The 23,370-nt window shown below is 33.0% G+C and overlaps 1 protein-coding gene across 1 annotated transcript; it reads left to right on the plus strand.

Annotated features, from left to right (window-relative positions):
• Positions 1-11,088: 11,088 nt before the first annotated feature.
• On the plus strand, positions 11,089-22,090 carry LOC130440669 (uncharacterized). The gene is made up of 9 exons (XM_056773933.1): positions 11,089-11,097; positions 11,200-11,545; positions 11,652-11,867; positions 11,964-12,638; positions 12,699-12,794; positions 17,304-17,442; positions 17,852-17,876; positions 21,463-21,694; positions 21,746-22,090. The coding sequence occupies exons 1-9, from the start codon at positions 11,089-11,091 to the stop codon at positions 22,075-22,077; spliced, it is 2,070 nt and encodes a 689-aa protein (XP_056629911.1). The 3' UTR covers positions 22,078-22,090.
• Positions 22,091-23,370: the final 1,280 nt, after the last annotated feature.

A 23,370-nucleotide genomic window follows, 5' to 3' on the forward strand; every position in this document is an offset into this window, starting at 1 on the left:
AAGATTTTTGTGAACTACCCATGGCGGCATCTCGACTAGATAGACCCAAGATTTTGCAGCCTTCTAAAAGCGATTTTTCTGATTGGACTAAGTGTTTTGAATACGAAATTTATAGATCTTTATATGCGTTTCGAAAATATAACACTAAATTAAGGCATATTGCAACGTATCACGCACTTAAAATTATGCGTATTTGTAATCAAATGATAAATAAAAAATGTAATAGCTTCTAAAATGGGATAAATTAGATATTTTGGTGTAGGAATATATTATGTTAGATCAAAATTTGATTACTTAATTTCATATCAATTTAAATTCGAGTATATATGTATAAATATATTATATAAGCTGATTCGTGACTGAATATGTTGTAATGTAAATATACATGAAAAATTTAATTTCAGAATTATTTATAATTAAAATAGATATTTCGATTATTCAAACTACGAGGGAATTGAGAATTATATTACGAAAATATACAATTATTTGTGTTTTCGAAATGACAAAAAGTAGTAACAAGAAGAAAGATCGGATTCTAAGCTAAAACCATATTGCATTTTATCAATTTCTCCCATATTTCTGAACAATATCCATATTTGAACGAATTTATGTCCAAATGAATCAATTTTCACCCGTATTTTTCAATTCTTCGGAAAATTTGGTTGTTCTAATGCTTTACGGTTTAGTTTGCGTTCCTTTCAAGCATTTAAGCATGAAGAATATTCCAGGTAGTCGATTAGGGATCAATTCATTACTCCACCACTTTTTTGTGTCTGAGGATTCCAAAATGCCGAAGGATAATTGGAGTCTGGTTAATTTCTGGATCAGAAGCTATCCCGATGTTGGTTACATAAATACAAAAATATGTAAAGCCTGTAGCCAAATGGTGAATGAAGTTTTTCGAGATAAATCTAACTATATGGTATTTCTTCTTTTTCTTGTAGGTTTTCAAATTTTGTCTTCTTTTTTTGAGGATGTTTCGAGATATTTCTGTACATTCCTGTGGATTTTCGAGATATTTCTATTTTTTGGTAGGTTTCTGAAATACTTTTTTTCTGTTGGTTTTCCAGATGTTTTTTCTTGTTTCTGTAGGTTTTTTGAGATATATATTTATCTACTTTTAATTTCGATATATTTTTTTTTGTAGTTTTTCGAAATTTGTCTACTTTTTCTGTAGATTTTCGATATATTTCTTCTTTTTTTTGGGCTATTTGAAATATATCTTAAGCTGAATTAGGTTTCGAAAAATTTCATTGTTTTTCTTGTAGCTTTCCGAATTTTATTTTCTTTATTGTGGATTTTAGAGATAAATCTCCTATTTATATGAGTTTTCGAGACATTTCTTCTTTTCATTTGGGTTTTTTGAGATTTATCTTTATCTAGATTAGAATTTTAGTATAGATTTTGATATATTTCTTCTTTTTCTTATAACTTTTCGAAATTTGTCTTTTTGTGGGTTTTTCCAGATATTTCTTCTATTTCTATATTAGAGATATATTTTTATCTAGCTTATATTTCGATATATTTCTTCTTTTTCGTGTAACTTTTCGAAATTTGTCTTTTTTGTGGTTCCTCGAAATATTTTTTCTATTACTTTGGGTTTTTTGAGATATATTTTCGAAATGGGTATTCTTTTTCGTTGGTTTTTCAGATTCTTCTTCTTTTTTTGTGGGTTTTCGGGAGGTTTCTTCTTTTTCTATGAATTGTTTAAGATAAATCTTCTTTTAGCTTAGATTTCGATATTCTTTTTATCTTTCTTGTAGCTATCCAAATTTTGTCTTGATTTTTGTGAATTTTACAATATATTTCTTCTTTCTTGTTGGTTTTCGAGATATATAATGTTTTTATGTGGATTTTTGAGATGTTTCTTCTTTTTTTAAGATTTTTGAGATATATCTTTACCCAACTTACATTTCGATATATATCTTGTGAGTTTATTTTATTTTTTCGTGGGATTTTCGAGATAAATCTCCTATTTATATGAGTTTACGAGACATTTCTTCTTTTCATTTGGGTTTTTTGAGATTTATCTTTATCTAGATTAGAATTTTAGTGTAGATTTTGATATATTTCTTCTTTTTCTTATAGCTTTTCGAAATTTGTCTTTTTGTGGGTTTTTCGAGATATTTCTTCTATTTCTATAAGTTTTCAAGATATTTCTTTTTCTTTAGGTTTTGAGATATATTTTTATCTAGCTTATATTTCGATATATTTCTTCTTTTTCTTGTAACTTTTCGAAATTTGTCTTTTTTGTTGGTTCCTCGAAATATTTTTTCTATTTCTTTGGGTTTTTTGAGATATATCTTCGAAATGGGTATTCTTTTTCGTGGGTTTTTCAGATTTCCAGATTTTTCGAGATATTTCTTCTAATTCTATGGATCTTTCAAATGTTTCTTCTTTTTCTTGAAGCTTTTCGAAATGTGCGTTCTTTTTTATGGGGTTTTCGAGATTCCTTTTCTTTTCTTTCGATTTTCGAGATGTTTCTTCTTTTTTCTTTTGTTTTTTGAGATACATCTCTCCTTTTTATTGTAGCTTCTCAAATTATATCTCCATTGTTGTGGATTTTTCGAGATGTGTCTTCTTTCCTGAGGGTTTTCGAAATACTTTTACTTTTTTATGTAGATTCTTGAGATGTTTCTACTTTTTCTTTGAGCTTTTTGAGATATATCATTATCCAGCATGGATTTCGATCTATTTCTTTTTTTCTTTTATGCTTCCAAATTTTGTAATTTGTTTATTTTTCATTTTACCATATTTTTTATTCCTTTATGTTAAAATAACTTTGCAAAAGGTGTTTCATTAGATGAAGCTCCAAGTACCAAGTTTACTACCAATAGTTTTTATCTAAACTAATTTATAGCCGAGGAGATTGTTTTTTGTTTGACCAAACTTTTATTTAATTATTCCACTTTTCAAATACAACGCCTTCCCAATTTAACACAATATTTATCATTATCACTGTAAAAAACCGACGCACGCATATTTCAAAATGGCCAAGGAGTGTCTAAGCACCTTTTGTGTTTCATCGCCAACGTTGGCGCCCTGTAATAACGACCGATTTATGTCAATCTCATAAAGCATATGTAGAGTAATTAAATGTTAGAAATACACCGACACAAAACGGCAAAATCGCCCGGGGGGTAAACGGCGATGATTCTGTAATGCATCTTTTCTAAATGCATCTTCTGACTAAAATTCAGTGGGAGTATTATTATAAAAGCTTCCAGCCAAAATATTCTCATTACACTCAACAAAGTGCAATATATACTTCATCATGAGACAAGTAAGAATTTCTCATATATATTATTTTCAAACGTGTAATTATTTATTTTAATTATGCTTTGATTCGCTGCCTCCAGTGCGGTGTGGGTTTTATTAGTGCGGTATACAAAATTTGTGAGGTTAGAATTGTAAGTCGGGGTTCGAAAGCTATTTTCGCAAATTCTATTATTCCCATTCCATAAAAAATTCGTATTTTGATAGATTTATTTCGCGATTCTTAACAATAAATCAAAATTTCACTTTGGTATGTCAAATTATGATAAAATATTGTATTGAAATGTTTCTAATTGGCGTAATAAATAATAAATAACGTAATCAACTCAAACTTGAATCAAAATTATAAAATTGCATGTTTATTTGAAGCAAATTTCAAAAAGTACCTGTAGATGGCGCAAAAAATAACAATTCTTCCAACTCTGCTTATTTTTCTTTATCATTTAAGTTGAAATAACTTTGATCCGATCTTTTCTCTGATAGGATGTACGGTATTTCTTATTTACATTACTAAGTACTGCATTCCATAAATTTCTTTCAATTTTTCATTTCTCTTCTCTTCAAATAACTTACACCCTGTTTGTATTTCTATGTTTTATAACTGATCATACTCAACATCAAAAACATATAATTTCAGGCACCTTTTTTGACTCTACTGATTGAAAATTAGTTTTCAAAATTAGTTTCGACCTATTTCGGTTTCCTTATTTGTAATATCAAAAAATAAATAGCATTCATCAATTCAATTATTCGTAGCTGCATTAAAATTAATAAAAAAGAATTATCAATGTCACTTGTTGTTGTTTTGATGTTTTCATGCAGTTTAAATCATCATTTTGTGCAGTTTATTTTATCGATGAATCTTTAATCTATTTTCTAAATACTGAGATGTTTGTCCTATTTGATATGATTGATATGATACTCTTTTTGTTTTTGAGTGAGATTATAGTTTAATGAAATATTTCAATAATGTATTATGTCCTTTATTTATAAATATTTATACTAATAATTGAATTGGAACGAAATAGATTATGAGTGTTTTCAAATTTGGAATTTGGCGAAGTGTATTAACTCTAATATACACCAACCTTTCGAATACTTATCTATTCATCGTCTGGGAAATAATTAGTTAAGATTCGACGGTTTTTAATTGTCTTATTTCGTGTAAAAACATTAAATTCGTAGATTTCAAATGAATTTAATGTTTGTACAAGAAATAAGACAACTTAAAACCACGGAAACTAATTATTTCCCAGACAAGTATTCGAAAGTTAGGAATATATTAAAGTGAGTACACTTTAGTGTTTAATTTTGCCACATTATCAATACGAAATCGGCATATTAAAAGAACGCATGCGCCATATTCTAACTGGAGAATTATGCACGCGTTTCTTACCGTTGGACCACAACCGGACTCATTTTTAAGGCCTTATTGACACGATTTAAGCAAATCGAGTGATCGAGTTCAAAGATCTAAATTAATAATTTTACCTCTTAACAAATCACGCATTTCGAAACAAACATTACTAATATTTAAATGGATGAGAATTATTTTTTATTTATAATGAAATAACAGACTAGCTTTTATTATTACGTTAGATCTAGTTGTTAGATTACCATAATCTTCAAGAACAACAAAAGCAAAAACAGATTTACTCGCATTCTCACCGATTTACTTAAATATACCAGATGAAAACAAAAAGTAAATACACGTGTTTCAAATAAAAACGACTCACTTCGTTCGCGTCGATTTGGCACCAAATAAATCAAAAAGTAGCGATAATAACAAATGATTTTTAATCGTTTGTATTGAAAAAAATCATTTTTTTATAATGAAAACATTTAGTATATTACATTCTGGTCAACAGTGACCAATGACAAATTAAATATTAAGTTAATTTGATAGATTTTGAAATTTAAACCTACGGTGTATTATCAGCGTTCTTTCGGTTGAACAATCAACTAGTACATCACTCGATTATTCAGAAAAAAGTGACAGCCATTTAAGTGAAGCTACTTTTGTTATTTTCAAAACAATTTCGTGTATTAACTTGAGATGATTACTCCAGAAAACATCAAAAAAGTCCTTAAATTGGTGATATCTAATCGTAAATCCTCCGGAATCAAAACGATCATCATCTGAGTGGACTGCAGCCGGTGAACCACGTTCAAAGGCACTGACTATTGTTCTTTTGGACGCTGGAAAGGTTATGGCTTTAGTATTTTGGGATGCGCGTGGAATATTGTTCTCCAAAAGGGAGAGACAATCAATAACGAATACCATGTAGAGTTGTTGGATCGTTTGAATGCAAAAATCTAGGAAAACATATCGAGAAAAAACCATTGTTTCACCAAGACATTACACGGGTTCAAAAATTTATTAAATTGAACGAATTACACTTCAAGTTGCTTCCTCGTCCACCGTATAGTCCAGATTTTGTCACTAGTGACTACTGACTATTCGCTGATCTCAAAAAAATGCTCTCCGGTAAAAAATTAAGCTCAAATGAAGAAGCAATTGCTGAAATTGAAGCCTATTTGAAGGTAAAAGTCAAATGCTCCTACAATCACGACATCGCAAGCTAGAGAAGCATTAAAATGGATGTATTACTCTTGAAAGGATATTGATTTTTGGCGTTTTGTGTTTTTTCAGTTGGTTTGACCATCTTAAGTCTTCTCTCTAACCCAGTATTGTCAAGAAGCTGGATACCCTCGATATTGACATGATGGAGTCTTTCTCCATATTTCTTGACTCTCATTATAATCAGCTCAACAGTGACCATTTCCAGGTCTCTATAGAGATCACTATTGTAAGTGCATCTACAATATTTCTCAGTGTTTTGTTTTTGAATATTTGGATGTTAGTAATCATGCTTACTTTGATGCAACCTCTTGCTGGATACCATATAAGTCCATACTCAAATAGTTTTGAAGGAAAAAACTTTAAACAGCAGTGGCTTAATGAAAAATTTCAATAATTGATAAACAACTAAGTTGAATAATCCACATACTTTTCGATACAGGCTGTTGCAATATTACTTTTTTATCTAGTATACATGAGGATGCTCTGCGCGCTCTTTAGATACCCTACCTAACCTAACCAACGATCTAAAATGGTGTAATACAAGGTGGGTTAAGTTTCGAGTAAATAACTTTTTGTTTTTTAATTTTTCAAACTGCCTAGATGTTTACGAAGCTTTGTAACGAATGCCACTATTGTTGTGAAATATTTTTTTTGTAACGAATAGAAAATTTAGTGGGAATTCGTGTCAAATGTGAAATGTTTAATATAAAGTCTTTAAACTTATAAATTTATAGTGTTAATCAAAAAATCGGTATTGTTCATCTTTTAATGCGTGACAAATCTTCTAGAACAGTTTTTAATCGCTATTTACAATTCATTTATTCGTACTTTTGAGCCACATCCTCACAAGATTCGTTTGATACTTTGTGTCATCAATCTATTGAAACAACTCAGTAAAGTCGATCAATTGAATAATCCACATACTTTTCGATACTTTGCAGTATTACCTTTTTATTTAGTATACATGAGGATGCTCTGCGCGCTCTTTAGATATCCTACCTAACCTAACCAACGATCTAAAATGGTGTAATACACGGTGGGTTAAGTTTCGAGTAAATAACTTTTTGTTTTTTAATTTTTCAAACTGCCTAGATGTTTACGAAGCTTTGTAACGAATGCCACTATTGTTGTGAAATATTTTTTTTGTAACGAATAGAAAATTTAGTGGGAATTCGTGTCAAATGTGAAATGTTTAATATAAAGTCTTTAAACTTATAGTGTTAATCAAAAAATCGGTATTGTTCATCTTTTAATGCGTGACAAATCTTCTAGAACAGTTTTTAATCGCTATTTACAATTCATTTATTCGTACTTTTGAGCCACATCCTCACAAGATTCGTTTGATACTTTGTGTCATCAATCTATTGAAACAACTCAGTTAAGTCGATCAATTGAATAATCCACATACTTTTCGATACTTTGCAGTATTACCTTTTTATCTAGTATACACGAGGATGCTCTGCGCGCTCTTTAGATATCCTACCTAACCTAACCAACGATCTAAAATGGTGTAATACAAGGTGGGTTAAGTTTCGAGTAAATAACTTTTTGTTTTTTAATTTTTCAAACTGCCTAGATGTTTACGAAGCTTTGTAACGAATGTCACTATTGTTGTGAAATATTATTTTTGTAACGAATAGAAAATTTAGTGGGAATTCGTGTCAAATGTGAAATGTTTAATATAAAGTCTTTAAACTTATAAATTTATAGTGTTAATCAAAAAATCGGTATTGTTCATCTTTTAATGCGTGACAAATCTTCTAGAACAGTTTTTAATTGCTATTTACAATTCATTTATTCGTACTTTTGAGCCACATCATCACAAGATTCGTTTGATACTTTGTGTCATCAATCTATTGAAACAACTCAGTAAAATCGATCAATTGAATAATCCACATACTTTTCGATACTTTGCAGTATTACCTTTTTATCTAGTATACACGAGGATGCTCTGCGCGCTCTTTAGATATCCTACCTAACCTAACCAACGATCTAAAATGGTGTAATACAAGGTGGGTTAAGTTTCGAGTAAATAACTTTTTGTTTTTTAATTTTTCAAACTGCCTAGATGTTTACGAAGCTTTGTAACGAATGTCACTATTGTTGTGAAATATTTTTTTTGTAACGAATAGAAAATTTAGTGGGAATTCGTGTCAAATGTGAAATGTTTAATATAAAGTCTTTAAACTTATAAATTTATAGTGTTAATCAAAAAATCGGTATTGTTCATCTTTTAATGCGTGACAAATCTTCTAGAACAGTTTTTAATCGCTATTTACAATTCATTTATTCGTACTTTTGAGCCACATCCTCACAAGATTCGTTTGATACTTTGTGTCATCAATCTATTGAAACAACTCAGTAAAGTCGATCAATTGAATAATCCACATACTTTTCGATACTTTGCAGTATTACCTTTTTATCTAGTATACACGAGGATGCTCTGCGCGCTCTTTAGATATCCTACCTAACCTAACCAACGATCTAAAATGGTGTAATACAAGGTGGGTTAAGTTTCGAGTAAATAACTTTTTGTTTTTTAATTTTTCAAACTGCCTAGATGTTTACGAAGCTTTGTAACGAATGTCACTATTGTTGTGAAATATTTTTTTTGTAACGAATAGAAAATTTAGTGGGAATTCGTGCCAAATGTGAAATGTTTAATATAAAGTCTTTAAACTTATAAATTTATAGTGTTAATCAAAAAATCGGTATTGTTCATCTTTTAATGCGTGACAAATCTTCTAGAACAGTTTTTAATCGCTATTTACAATTCATTTATTCGTACTTTTGAGCCACATCATCACAAGATTCGTTTGATACTTTGTGTCATCAATCTATTGAAACAACTCAGTAAAATCGATCAATTGAATAATCCACATACTTTTCGATACTTTGCAGTATTACCTTTTTATCTAGTATACACGAGGATGCTCTGCGCGCTCTTTAGATATCCTACCTAACCTAACCAACGATCTAAAATGGTGTAATACAAGGTGGGTTAAGTTTCGAGTAAATAACTTTTTGTTTTTTAATTTTTCAAACTGCCTAGATGTTTACGAAGCTTTGTAACGAATGTCACTTTTGTTGTGAAATATTTTTTTTGTAACGAATAGAAAATTTAGTGGAAATTCGTGTCAAATTTGAAATGTTTGATATAAAGTCTTTAAGCCTTATAAATTTACAGTGTTAATAAAAAAATCGGTATTGTTCATCTTTTAATGCGTGACAAATCTTCTAGAACAGTTTTTAATCGCTATTTACAATTCATTTATTCGTACTTTTGAGCCACATCATCACAAGATTCGTTTGATACTTTGTGTCATCAATCTATTGAAACAACTCAGTAAAATCGATCAATTGAATAATCCACATACTTTTCGATACTTTGCAGTATTACCTTTTTATCTAGTATACACGAGGATGCTCTGCGCGCTCTTTAGATATCCTACCTAACCTAACCAACGATCTAAAATGGTGTAATACAAGGTGGGTTAAGTTTCGAGTAAATAACTTTTTGTTTTTTAATTTTTCAAACTGCCTAGATGTTTACGAAGCTTTGTAACGAATGTCACTTTTGTTGTGAAATATTTTTTTTGTAACGAATAGAAAATTTAGTGGAAATTCGTGTCAAATTTGAAATGTTTGATATAAAGTCTTTAAGCCTTATAAATTTACAGTGTTAATAAAAAAATCGGTATTGTTCATCTTTTAATGCGTGACAAATCTTCTAGAACAGTTTTTAATCGCTATTTACAATTCATTTATTCGTACTTTTGAGCCACATCATCACAAGATTCGTTTGATACTTTGTGTCATCAATCTATTGAAACAACTCAGTAAAATCGATCAATTGAATAATCCACATACTTTTCGATACTTTGCAGTATTACCTTTTTATTTAGTATACACGAAGATGCTCTGCGCGCTCTTTAGATATCCTACCTAACCTAACCAACGATCTAAAATGGTGTAATACAAGGTGGGTTAAGTTTCGAGTAAATAACTTTTTGTTTTTTAATTTTTCAAACTGCCTAGATGTTTACGAAGCTTTGTAACGAATGTCACTATTGTTGTGAAATATTTTTTTTGTAACGAATAGAAAATTTAGTGGGAATTCGTGTCAAATGTGAAATGTTTAATATAAAGTCTTTAAACTTATAAATTTATAGTGTTAATCAAAAAATCGGTATTGTTCATCTTTTAATGCGTGACAAATCTTCTAGAACAGTTTTTAATCGCTATTTACAATTCATTTATTCGTACTTTTGAGCCACATCATCACAAGATTCGTTTGATATTTTCAATCTTCATTTTGGGAAAGATTCTGTCATCAATCTATTGAAAATAATCGACAGGCAAAACGGAGTACTGTAAACAAATATATCGCGAAATGAAGCTTTTCAAATTATAAGTGAATAAATGTATAGATATGATATCTATTGATAAGATTTATAGGAAAAATGATATCAAGTGAAACCATAGTTTGATTTTTGTATTCCGCAAGTTTGAATAACTTTGTTCATCTACAATTGAACCAAGAACTAATTGACAACAATCTAATACTGAAAATATGCGTTTCGACATTCACTATGTCAAAATAATTATTGTCATACATATTTTTTAAAAAATTTTATTAACCTACTGTTTCGAAAACTTTAGTGGATTTAAAACTAACCGACAGTCAAAAATACATCACACAGTGTGATTAATATCATAAATATACAAAGTGTTTATTTGAACAGGCTATATTTCAGCCCCTATGGAAAATTAAAAATCGAATTAAAACATTTTAAGTAAATATTTCAAGTTTGAAAATAATTTGATTTGCTTGACGAAGCTCAAAATTATGTCACCAGATTGTGGATTCGCCCACAGAGAAACAAACAACGTCGAAAAGTTAAAAAGTGAATATGATAAACCGGAATATAATTGAGGCATTAATTTTGAATATATAACTAGTGGATGAACTAATAATTGTTACTGTTCATAAATATGGACGGTACTTTAATTATAAGGTGATTGTGGGTGAAAAACACTCGTATACCATCTAATCGTGCTTCTAATCTCCAAATATCTCATACCACAATTTAGATGGAATGGCCCCAGGACAAGAGATGATTTTTGCAATTATCTTAAGTACATATCGAGATTATCTTAGTGGGAGTCTAGTTATAAAACTCAAGTTTCGAATCGTATTGTTTCATTGTAAATTTTCTACTGCCGCAATGAAACAAGTAAGATTCATTTCATTTATTTGGTTTGGTGCAATTTCAATTTGTTCTATTGTTATAAATGACTGATATTTTTCTTATTCTTAATTGTTTATTATTTTTTAGGCAGTCCTGGTGCTAGCACTCTTCGGCTTCGCCGCTTGCGCCCGTCTTGACTACCTCCCCCCGGTTCGTCCTGGAGCAGGAGGTGGCGGTCCTGGTGGTTATCCAGGAGCGACAGCGCCAGCAAGACCTGGTAGCAGATTCCCGGGAAATCAAGGTGGAGGAAGTGGGGGCGGATACCAAGGCGGTGCCGGTGGATATCAAGGTGGATCAGGAAGTACTGGAGGCGGATATCAAGGTGGTGCGGGAGGAAGTAGTGGTAACGGATATCAAGGAGGTAGTGGAGGAGGTTATCAAGGGGGCGCAGGAGGTTATCAAGGAAGTGGAGGTTTATCAGGAGGTGGATACAGTGAGTACCAAACGCTTTTTCTGAATCTAAAATCAAAATTAGTTTTGTTGTTAAAGCGTAAATTCAACTTTATATATTGCGTTTCGAAAGATATATTTGTTTTTAGGCGGTGGTGCTGGAGGAGGAGCACCAGGAGGCGGTTTCGGAGGTAACGCGGGTTTCGGAGGAGCAGGTAGACCTGGAGCAGGATCAGAAATACCCATAATTCGATACGAAAATAACAACAACGGAGACGGTACTTATAACTATCTCTATGAAACCGGAAATGGTATAAGTGCCGATGAAAATGGTGATGCCAGAGGTGATGGAACTCAAGCACAAGGTAATTCGTTAAATTTTGAAATAATTACATTTTCTTCGCTCAAAAAATTTCTTTTGTCTTATTTATACAAAATACGTCAACGTGTTATTTTTTTAGGCTCTTTCTCGTACACATCCCCAGAAGGTGAACAAATTTCAGTTCAATACACAGCAGATCAAAACGGTTTTCAACCACAAGGAGCCCACCTCCCAACTCCCCCTCCAATTCCTCCAGAAATCCAAAGAGCCATCGATCAAAACCTCGCTGACGAAGCCAGGGGTATCGTAGATGACGGCCAATACAAACCAGGTCCAGATGAAGGTCAAGGAGGATATGGAGGTCAAGGAGGATATTCTGGAGGTGCTGGCCAAGGAGGATACTCAGGTGGTGCTGGCCAAGGAGGATACTCAGGTGGTGCTGGCCAAGGAGGATACTCAGGTGGTGCTGGCCAAGGAGGATACTCAGGTGGTGCTGGCCAAGGAGGATACTCAGGTGGTGCTGGCCAAGGAGGATACTCAGGTGGTGCTGGTCAAGGAGGATACACAGGTGGAGCTAGCCAAGGAGGATACTCAGGTGGAGCTAGCCAAGGAGGATACTCAGGTGGTGCTGGTCAAGGAGGATACTCAGGTGGGGCTGGTCAAGGAGGATACTCAGGTGGGGCTGGCCAGAAAGGTTATTCGGGAAGTGCCGGTCAAAGAGGATATTCTGGTAGTACGAGTCAAGGAGGTCTAGGTGGTAGAGGACAGGGTGGATATTCTGGAAGTAGCATTGGAGGTGGTGCTGGAGGGCGAGGTAATTATATTTCATTCTAAAATTCAATATGTTATTAAAATTTCGTACTTTTTTTCATAGGTGGATATAACCAAGGTGGTAGAGGAGGATCTGGTGGTGCTCCTTCTGGTTTATACGGTACTCCAGGTACTGGATCCGGACAAAAAGGACCCGACGGTTATAGATACTAGAAAGGATAACGTTAGATTGCCATAATAATAGTATTTTTTTCATTAAGAATGTGTATTTGTATAATATTTTTTTGTACATATATTATTTTATATTAGGTCAATAAAACTATGTTTTTAAAATTGGATTATTTCATTTTGAAAGAAAATTCAGTACTAGTTCTAAACAAACTATCAATATTGCCTTTCATTCTATAAATTATTTGGTATGAGAGACAAATAAAGACCAAGTATGCCTAACATCTCAAAGAACTGAAGACTTGGACAGGAGTAATGGAAACCTTACAAATTTTACAACGGGAGTATGATAAAAAACTAATATTTTTTTTTCTGGTCAAAACGACGCTAAAACCAAGAACTCCTCTCGACAACAAGTAAGCTTGGTAAACGTACTAAAAACATTGAGGCGCGTCAGTTAATCTAAGCGATTTCTTTTCCTATTTTTTGCTTTTGTTTTCCAGTCCTGAACTCCCCTCCGTCTCCATCATCTCTGCATACAATCTATTTCTTTATCTTCCTTTTTTTCTTGTTTCTTCTTGATCTATATCCATTATTTTTTTTGTTTCTCCAAAATCTTCCTATGCTTTGTTAAGAGTCCACGTTTCGCCTCCATAGCTCACTGTTAGTCGGCCAAAAGCTTGACAGGTTAGACAAACATCTCCTCACAGTTAAGCATATGGAACACGGTTAACAAGTGGATTAAACCAACAGCAGTGTCCCGATCAACTCGCTTCGACTTTTGGTGATGTAGCTCCATCTCGAGCAGTTCCTCCGTAATCAATCGTGGACGCACTTCGCTACAGGATGAATTTTAAGGAATACCATTCGCAGAAGACGAATTGATATTTCATTGGCCGTACATTCCCTGTTCGGCACCAGCTCGGTTCGACTTTTGGTGATGCAGCTTCATCTCGAGCAGTTCCTCCGTAATCAATCGTGGACGCACTTCGCTACAGGATGAATTTCATGGAATACCAATCGCAGAAGACGAATTGATATGTCATTGGCCGTACATTCCCTGTTCGGCACCAGCTCGGTTCGACTTTTGGTGATGCAGCTTCATCTCGAGCAGTTCCTCCGAATTCAATCGTGGACGCACTTCGCTACAGGATGAATTTTAAGGAACACCAATCGCAAAAGACGAATTGATATGTCATTGGCCGTACAGTACCTGTTTGGCACCAGCTCGCTTCGACTTTTGGTGATGCAGCTTCATCTCGAGCTGTTTCTCCGAATTCAATCGTGGACGCACTTCGCTACAGGATGAATTTCATGGAATACCAATCGCAGAAGACGAATTGATATGTCATTGGCCGTACAGTACCTGTTTGGCACCAGCTCGCTTCGACTTTTGGTGATGCAGCTTCATCTCGAGCTGTTTCTCCGAATTCAATCGTGGACGCACTTCGCTACAGGATGAATTTCATGGAATACCAATCGCAGAAGACGAATTGATATGTCATTGGCCGTACATTCCCTGTTCGGCACCAGCTCGGTTCGACTTTTGGTGATGCAGCTTCATCTCGAGCAGTTCCTCCGAATTCAATCGTGGACGCACTTCGCTACAGGATGAATTTTATGGAATACCAATCGCAGAAGACGAATCATTCTCCACCACGAAAATGCGAGCTCTCACGCATTAGTTCAAACGAAAAATAAATTGCAAAGCCACCTGAAGCAGCGGTTGATGTGTTCAAATGACATGTTTTGGAGGTACCTCGATCGGAATGGGAAAAATGCTCCAACAATTGGTTCAAACGCATATAAAAGTGTTTTGATTTCAATGGAAAATATTTTGAAACACAATAAAGCCATATTCAATTATAAATATTTGTTTTGATTTATCTATCTCAACTATTTTACAAGTAAATATAAATAAGAAATTGGTAATTATTTAAAAGTCATCCCCCACCCCCTATCGACTTGGGATTGTGGGGGGTAATAAATAACTGTGTACTGAACTCAAAAAAAATTATTCCAGCCTTCGGTTATCCCTTGTTAAATAAATAGAAAAGGTTAAAAAATAAAAATTTGACATTTTCGGAATTACGTGTGTTAACAAATTATAAATGTAATTTGAAAATATATAAACAAAAAATATAGCTAAATAGTGAAAATGATATGTGAAAAATATATGAAATTAATTCAGTGATTATTATTTTATTTTTATTATTATTTTATCATAGAAAAATACATTGGAAATATTGAAAATTCAATAACTATTTTTTTATGGTAAAATAGGGTGAAAAAAGGTCAAGCCTTGTGGCGGGGGGCCATAACCTAACCTAACTTAAAAACATAAATACTAAAGAATTCAATTTGCAATCATAACAACGTGATTATATTCAGAAAATATAAAAAAAATATGATTAAATTCTTGCGATACGATAATAAACCCGGTAGATTTTATTCTGACAAAAAAATCAATCTCCCATCGATTGTTTATACTGAGTAACACAATGTATAAAATAAATGAACTAATTAATACTTTTGATAAAACTTGAAATAAATGAGATGCGATGTTTACGTCACTAATTTGGAGTCACTGCAATCAACCTCGTAATAGACAGAGGCGTTTCATATAAATTAAAAAATCTTACATAATCGATATTGCAACAATATTTAAACTTTCTGCTAATAATTCTCGATGAAAAATTGACATTTTCATAAAAATTATTGAATTTGGCGCTTCATTAAAGCATTTCTTTAAGGTTGTGCTGACCACGCGCATAAAAAATGCATGCGAAATACACTCATTGGATGGAAAGACCTTGAATCAACCCTGCTAATTATCATACCCAACAAAAAAACAAAAACTATTCGAAAATTTACTACGACTATGAATTTTGAACATAGCAAGTGCACCATATAGAAAATAAGTATCAATAAATCTTCCGTAGATCTTACGCCCTCTTGGTGATCGATGCAAGTGGAAATATAACTGCTCTTCAAAGACCTGGGGGCTGGAACAGCTCTTGGATAATAGAAGGCAACGTGGATAATTCTATGACAAATAAAATACTCCAGTCGGTAGGAAATTATCCAAGAAATCTTAATAATATTCAACAAACATCATCAAATACTTAAAATGCAGTCGATCAATTTAATCAAAAAGTAAATTTGAACTGTAGGCACCTATTTGTTTTGTATATACAATATCCGTTTTTGTTATATTGAAAATGTTTATTCAATGATTAGAAATAAAGAAATAAAAACATTCGAAAGTGTGATTTGTCTCTGTATAGTCGTGGAGAAAGTATAGTCTTCTACTCACGTATAATAGCTATTATTCACTCGTACGACTACATCAATAGAGTTGTGTTTCCAATTGGAATTTTATTCCTTGTAGAATTTATCACAAGGGACCAAGTCAGGAAAATATAATTTATAAGGTGTCTGAACTTGATAGCGAAATACTCTACATTAAGTTTATTAAGCCGATCTTATACAGATCGCGAATATACTCGAGCCTTCGGAGCCTCATACGTCTTGAACTCATGCATACTCGTAATTTTCATACAAATTCATAAATATTAAACCCCGTAGACACATATCAATGTAATACATTTTTCCAGCAAGTTTTTCAGAGCTCTGTTCTGTTCAAATAGATCTTTGACTTCAATTGGTATTGCGAATCTTAGGGTTTCTCGATATGTCTTCGCCGGGATGTTCATTCCGTGTAAAGTAAATTTCCATGGTGTTTATCAGAGCTTCAGCCTTTTTTTCTGTTTATACCATTTTTGCAAAAAGGAAATAGTCTTCATTATATTGCAATTATCTAAATAGAAAATTAACTATCAAAGAGTAGCCAATTTTTTAAATGAAAACATAGAAATGTGATATTAGAGGTTCTGAAATTCGTCTGTAATCATTTTTGTGAGCCCAGATGGCGGAAATCAAACTAAGAATGCAATTCCTAAAGTCCTATTATTTGTAATCAGACTTAACTTGTTTTTGAAAGGAGATACGACCACGCATCGGGTTGAGGTTAGATTTCTGCGGATACTCATAACAAACATCGATGTCAGATCATCGATGTTTTGAAAAGTGAAATATCGATGCTAGGAACATCGAAATATATGAACGATATATCGATGTTTTTTTTTTGATCAGAAATGAGATACACTACTTCATTTAACTTATTATTTATTTAAAAAAAAAATAATCGTTATTTTATTTTAACAGAAAATCAGTAAGTATTCATTTTTTAAAGCATAATTTAAAAAAATAATAACTTCTCAATGTCATCCTACACCTCCAAAGCATTTTCTTTTATAGGCTTTATCTGTTTTTATATATTATTGTGCGTCAATATTTTTTGACAGCTCCATATGTCACTTTCGATATCGATGTTAAAACATCGATGTTTATGAACGATTTATCGATGTTTGGAAAACATCGATAAACGCCGGGTTTGTTCACATTCGAATGAAGATTTTCCTGGCGTTATCGACGAGTTGTGAACACAACGAATTGGATTTTTTTCATCTATTTCTAGTTGTAGATGAAGACAAAGCTCCTTCTCATACTTCAGTAATCGGCATGGCTAAAATTCTCGAATTAGCCGACCACCCCTCGTATTCTGCCCACAGTGACTTTTTCCTGGTTCCCAACCTTAAAAATCCACTTGTGTTAAGGTTTAAAGCATCTCTAGACTAAGTATATAGACTCGGAAGGAAAGGGAAAATGTGTTATGTTTCCATTGGGTCGGAAACTTTTCATACAACCCTCGTACTATTCTCTCTTTATAAAATAATTCTTTTTATTATAAGTTAGAGTATATACGGACACTATCTTTTAACATCTCACCTTATTAATCATATTTTATCTTAAAAACTATGAATTACATATAATAAACTACCTTGCTGTTGATGATGAAAAATTAGATAATTCAATATGTTGTTGTATTGTTTCTATGTAAATTATATGAATATCCGCCCGTAGGCAATCACCAATATTTCAGCAATAGATTTTGAGCCGACAGTGAGGGGGTATCAGCTATAAAAACGTCCGGCGAGATTTTTTATATCATCATTACATTCGCAGTGATATAAATATCATCATGAGACAAGTAAGCAATTTGATATTATTAGATTTTATAAGAAATTGTACATAGAAATTTGTATATTTCTTTTTAATCGTTCATTTAGGGTGTAATAGGTAGTGGTATTAATACGTAACTTAATTTTTATGTTTCAAACTAGTACATTTAAGTTTTTACACCCGGTATCATGTACAAAACGGTTCACGCGTTTTTTATAAAGCAGCGAGTGCGACAAAACTGTCTTATAAAAACAAGTATCATCCAAATTTTTATCTATTCAGCCCCTATTTTTTATTTTAAATTAAAAAGCTGCTTGGACATTATGCTAGAAAAATTGTCATAACTAAAATTGGGTGGTAGCACTGATAAACAAACAAGTGTCATCCAAATTTTTATCTATTCAGCCCCTATTTTCTATTTTGAATTAAAAAGCTGCTTGGACATTATGCTAGAAAAATTGTCATAACTAAAATTGGGTGGTAGCACTGATAAACAAACAAGTGTCATCCAAATTTTTATCTATTCAGCCCCTATTTTCTATTTTGAATTAAAAAGCCGCTTGGACATTATGTTAGAAAAATTGTCATAACTAAAATTGGGTGGTAGCACTGATAAACAAACAAGTGTCATCCAAATTTTTATCTATTCAGCCCCTATTTTCTATTTTAAATTAAAAAGCTGCTTGGACATTATGCTAGGAAAATTGTCATAACTAAAATTGGGTGGTAGCACTGATAAACAAACAAGTGTCATCCAAATTTTTATCTATTCAGCCCCTATTTTCTATTTTGAATTAAAAAGCTGCTTGGACATTATGCTAGAAAAATTGTCATAACTAAAATTGGGTGGTAGCACTGATAAACAAACAAGTGTCATCCAAATTTTTATCTATTCAGCCCCTATTTTTTATTTTAAATTAAAAAGCTGCTTGGACATTATGCTAGAAAAATTGTCATAACTAAAATTGGGTGGTAGCACTGATAAACAAACAAGTGTCATCCAAATTTTTATCTATTCAGCCCCTATTTTTTATTTTAAATTAAAAAGCTGCTTGGACATTATGCTAGAAAAATTGTCATAACTAAAATTGGGTGGTAGCACTGATAAACAAACTTTTGTTAACTCGTCAAATATAAAGTAAGTTTTTGTTGAAAATATACGAAAAACGGGTGGAGAACGAGGCGAATAATTTAATTACACACCTCCATAATGACTTTAAGTGGTAGAAGAAACCATAAATAATTCGTTTTTATTTTTGTTTGACACTTCACAGTGACAGGTCGTCATTGCCAACATAAAATCTTGCATATCACACTAGAGTTCAGTACGACACCAGTTTGTGTATGGTGCAAAATGGAAAAAATCAAAAATAAATTGTACTTATATGTAGAATTGGCAATACTGGAAGGTTCCGGCTATAGATATCTTATATATCTTGCAAAAACTCAATATTCTCCATCAACTGTGGTACTCTTATATCAACCATGACGCTTTGGCGTAGTCGTACTAGCTCCAGTTTCTGCTAATGAATATCCGACGTAAAAAATGACCAGTATACTTTTCGGTAATTTTCAAAACCAAACATCTTGTAAATATTCAAAAGTTCAGCATAATGACCTTCCTTGTTTTCTTCAGCAACCATGTTGTAAATACAAGTTTCGAACTGTTCAGTTAATCTTCATCAACTTTAGTGAAAATTGTTTTTTCGTCTGATTAATTCCATTAAAACACAGACTGTAAGATTTACACATTTACCAGTACTTAGCACCCAGATTGTTTACTGAAAACGTTTCATTTGGTGTGTCATGAATAAATTTTAGAACGTTTTGTGAATTTGTGGATATTCATCATATTTAGCACCCAAACAACTTGAGAAAATTTGCGCACAGAACATTGAACATTAAACAACAAAGTTTTCTCACATCCACTTCAACAATTGGTTATATTCTTCGACGTTTCAGTCTCTGTATATTCTCAGTAACAAGTTTTTTCGTATTTTTTTATTGGCTTCCAAATGGAATTATCTGTGGCTCCTTTGCCGTCTTGCCCGAGCCTGTCTCTTTTCTGCTATTAGTCTCTTTATTTCTAGTGGGACATCTTTGTTTCTTTTTTTTTCTGTTTCGTATTTGTTGCAGCAGTTTGAACTGAAGTTGTTGCTCTTTCGATATCTCCTGGTTCCTTAAGCCTAATCTTTAAATCTACCGTTCCATTGATTTTGTTACGGTATGCTTCCCAGTCTGTTGTGTAATCTTTGTGGTGGTGTTCTAATTACGATTGAAGCTCCAACGGTTACAATAATAAGCACGTGTTCAGAATTTAAGTCATAACTGGGGTCTGTGTAAGTTGAATTGAATCCGTTTGTAACAAAGATGTCCAAAAGGTCCGGAATTTTGTGTGGGTTAGTTAGTCGGAGTACCTGTCAAGGTAAATAAATATCGGTTAGCTTCTACGGTTTTATATAGTTCCCTTTTCCCACCAAAATCCACTACTAGAGTTGGCCAATAGACCTAATATGAGGTGTAAGAGGTTATATCACTGGATACAACCCTCACCAAGCCATTATAGATGTTAGATTATCTAAACTCGCAAATAAATTAACCTATAGAATGTAGAAAATATTCTGAGTAAAAACATGTAATAAAAAAAGTTTTGTATTGTTTATATCTTGTCCCCTCCCTCATATTTTCTTTTAAAAGGTGAAACTTAGACCGATAAACTTTGGAATATATAAAAGAAATATTGTAAGCTTCCCTACTATTGGTAACAGGTGGCGTAATAGGCAATAATATTAAATGACAAGTGACATCTAGATAATAATAATATGCAGGGGTACCATCTAGTTATTTCCGAAGTTACCAAATTAATCAGGATTATTACGAGCATTTGAAGTATTAACGGTTCATTTGCGTTTTCTAACATCTCGAGATATACTCCACCAGTTAAATTAGAGTCCAAATAAAGAGGTTCGAATATTCGGTTTCCCAAAACATCTGCCCAGACGTTTACTTTTAATGGGAAGTGTCCTTAAATAGTTTAGAAACTTAATTTTTATTTTTCTATGGGTGAAATTTGTTTTTGGTCAACATGTGTACTGTACTATGACAGCCTACATAGTTAGACACAACTCGCGCTGTGGAAGAAGAATTTTCTACAAGTTCTGCAACTATATCCACTTCTTTATCAATACCATTATTTGGTAAACTTACAAAAAAGCTCCTCACATAAAAATTATTTTTACTTGCAACAATATTTGAGATAGCTGGTACTTTGTTAGCCAAAGCACTCACCATTTTGTTTCTGTAAACACTTAAATGTCTCGTTAAACAATGATTAAACTAAAAAGTTCGAGATGCATGTAAAAATCACCCTTCTAAAGCTTGTCATACTACATCTCCAAAGCATATCAATCTACGATAGCTCCATATGTCACTTTCGAAGTCGATGTTAAAACATCGATGTTTATAAACGATACATCGATGTTTTTCAAACATCGATGTATCGCTTGCATCCCTATCTGCATGCGTAAACTATCCACACTTTCGAATGATTCAACTTACGAATCTTCCCCCTAATTTCCGTCGCTTATTTTATCTAAATTCTTACTAATATTTAGTTCATCGTGTTGTTTGCCATCATTGGATACAGCAGCTGTGGTCGTTTGGATAACAACTACGCCCCATCAAACTTAAATCAATATTCTAGTAATGCAGATGTTAACGGACCACCTGGACCAATCGACAAGGCAGCTAACGACGTTCCTATCCTAAGATTGGACAACGATAACGACGGGGAAGCTTACAACTTCGCTTTAGAAACAGGAAACGGTATCACTGCTCACGAACAAGGTAAATTATTAAAAAATATATTTATTTGTTGTTAATGAGAATATTCTATAGGAGATACGAAGCAAGGTGGAACCAACGCTCAAGGTGGTTACTCGTACACTGCCCCAGATGGTCAACAAGTCGCCGTTCAATACGTAGCTGGTGAAAACGGTTTCGTCGCTCAAGGCTCCCACATCCCCACAGCTCCACCGGTACCAGCCGAAATCCAAAAAGCACTCGAACAAAACTTGGCTGACGAAGCTAGAGGTATTGTAGACGATGGACAATATAGAGAAGAAGGAGAATCTGGTAGATACAATCACGGCGCCAACCATCAGGGATTCGCCGCTTACAGAGAACAAGCTAATGGAGCTAAAAACCAATATGTACAATCTAACTACTGATTATTGTAGTATTAAATTGTTATAGACTGTTGTTTATATAAATAAAATATATTTTTTACATTAAAAAGAATTTTTAACGCGTTATCCTATCAGACTACTCTGTGGTCAACCTTCCAAATCTTCGAGCAGACTATGGGAAGCCCAAAAATGTGGTACAAATGTTCCTCGATGGCCGACCATGATTGGTGAAGGGTATTTCTCGATTGTATGACAAACAATTGCTTCTAATTTTACTCTTAGCATGTCCTTGTCTAATGATCTAAAGTTAGAAAACAATTTTTGATAGTCTAATGCATTTGGATAAATATCGTAAATGTTTTTGATGGTACCAGGCAGATTCTTGTGTAGAAATTCCTTTTTATAGATGTTTACTCAAATTAAGGTCTTGCTAGGCGCTTTAAATCTGCTATAATCTCTCTGGATAATGTCGGATTGTAATATATAAACTCCTGGATAAATCGTTGTATTTTCATTCATCGTTTTCTTCTTCTTCTAACAAAGTACTTCCAAAAGCTACTTGTTCTTAAATATCTCTTCGATATAATGATGGTTTCCATTTCAGAGTTTTTTAGAGTTTGATCCCCTTTTTATTAGTCTTCAATGTACAATATTTAGAATCACGTCGCGAATATTAGAAAGGGTTCATTGTATCTGAAGACTGATTGATTTAAATGAAGATTTCCGACCACAAAACGCAAGATCAAACCAATTTACAACTAGAAAGGACTCAGTGGGTTATTATAAAGAGAAATAAAGTCAAAATGGAACAAATTGAAAGAACGAATCGATGCAGGAGCTAAAGGGGTGAGCACACACGTCCAACACGCTCCGGACTCTTTCCTATTCGCAGCTTCCCAATCTCTAAGAACTTTTGGTACATTCGTCTTATCAATGATTGATTTAAATAAAGATTTCCGACCACAAAACGCAAGATCAAACCAATTTACAACTAGAGAGGACTCAGTGGGTTATTATAAAGAGAATTAAAGTCAAAATGGAACAAATTGAAAGAACGAATCGATGCAGGATCTAAAGGGGTGAGCACACACGTCCAACACGCTCCGGACTCTTTCCTATTCGCAACTTCCCAATCTCTAAGAACTTTTGGTACATTCGTCTTATCACTGATTGATTTAAATGGAGATTTCCGACCACAAAACGCAAGATCAAACCAATTTACAACTAGAGAGGACTCAGTGGGTTATTATAAACAGAATTAAAGTCAAAATGGAACAAATTCAAAGAACGAATCGATGCAGGATCTAAAGGGGTGAGCACACACGTCCAACACGC

This window comes from Diorhabda sublineata, chromosome 2, assembly GCF_026230105.1.
Source record: "Diorhabda sublineata isolate icDioSubl1.1 chromosome 2, icDioSubl1.1, whole genome shotgun sequence".
In the NCBI taxonomy this organism is placed as follows: Eukaryota; Metazoa; Arthropoda; class Insecta; order Coleoptera; family Chrysomelidae; genus Diorhabda; species Diorhabda sublineata.

Coding starts and splice junctions, on each gene's coding strand:
- LOC130440669 (XM_056773933.1), top strand. Junction 12,639..12,698: donor AGGTGGTGCTGGAGGGCGAG/GTAATTATATTT, acceptor TTTTTTTCATAG/GTGGATATAACCAAGGTGGT. Junction 21,695..21,745: donor TATCACTGCTCACGAACAAG/GTAAATTATTAA, acceptor AATATTCTATAG/GAGATACGAAGCAAGGTGGA.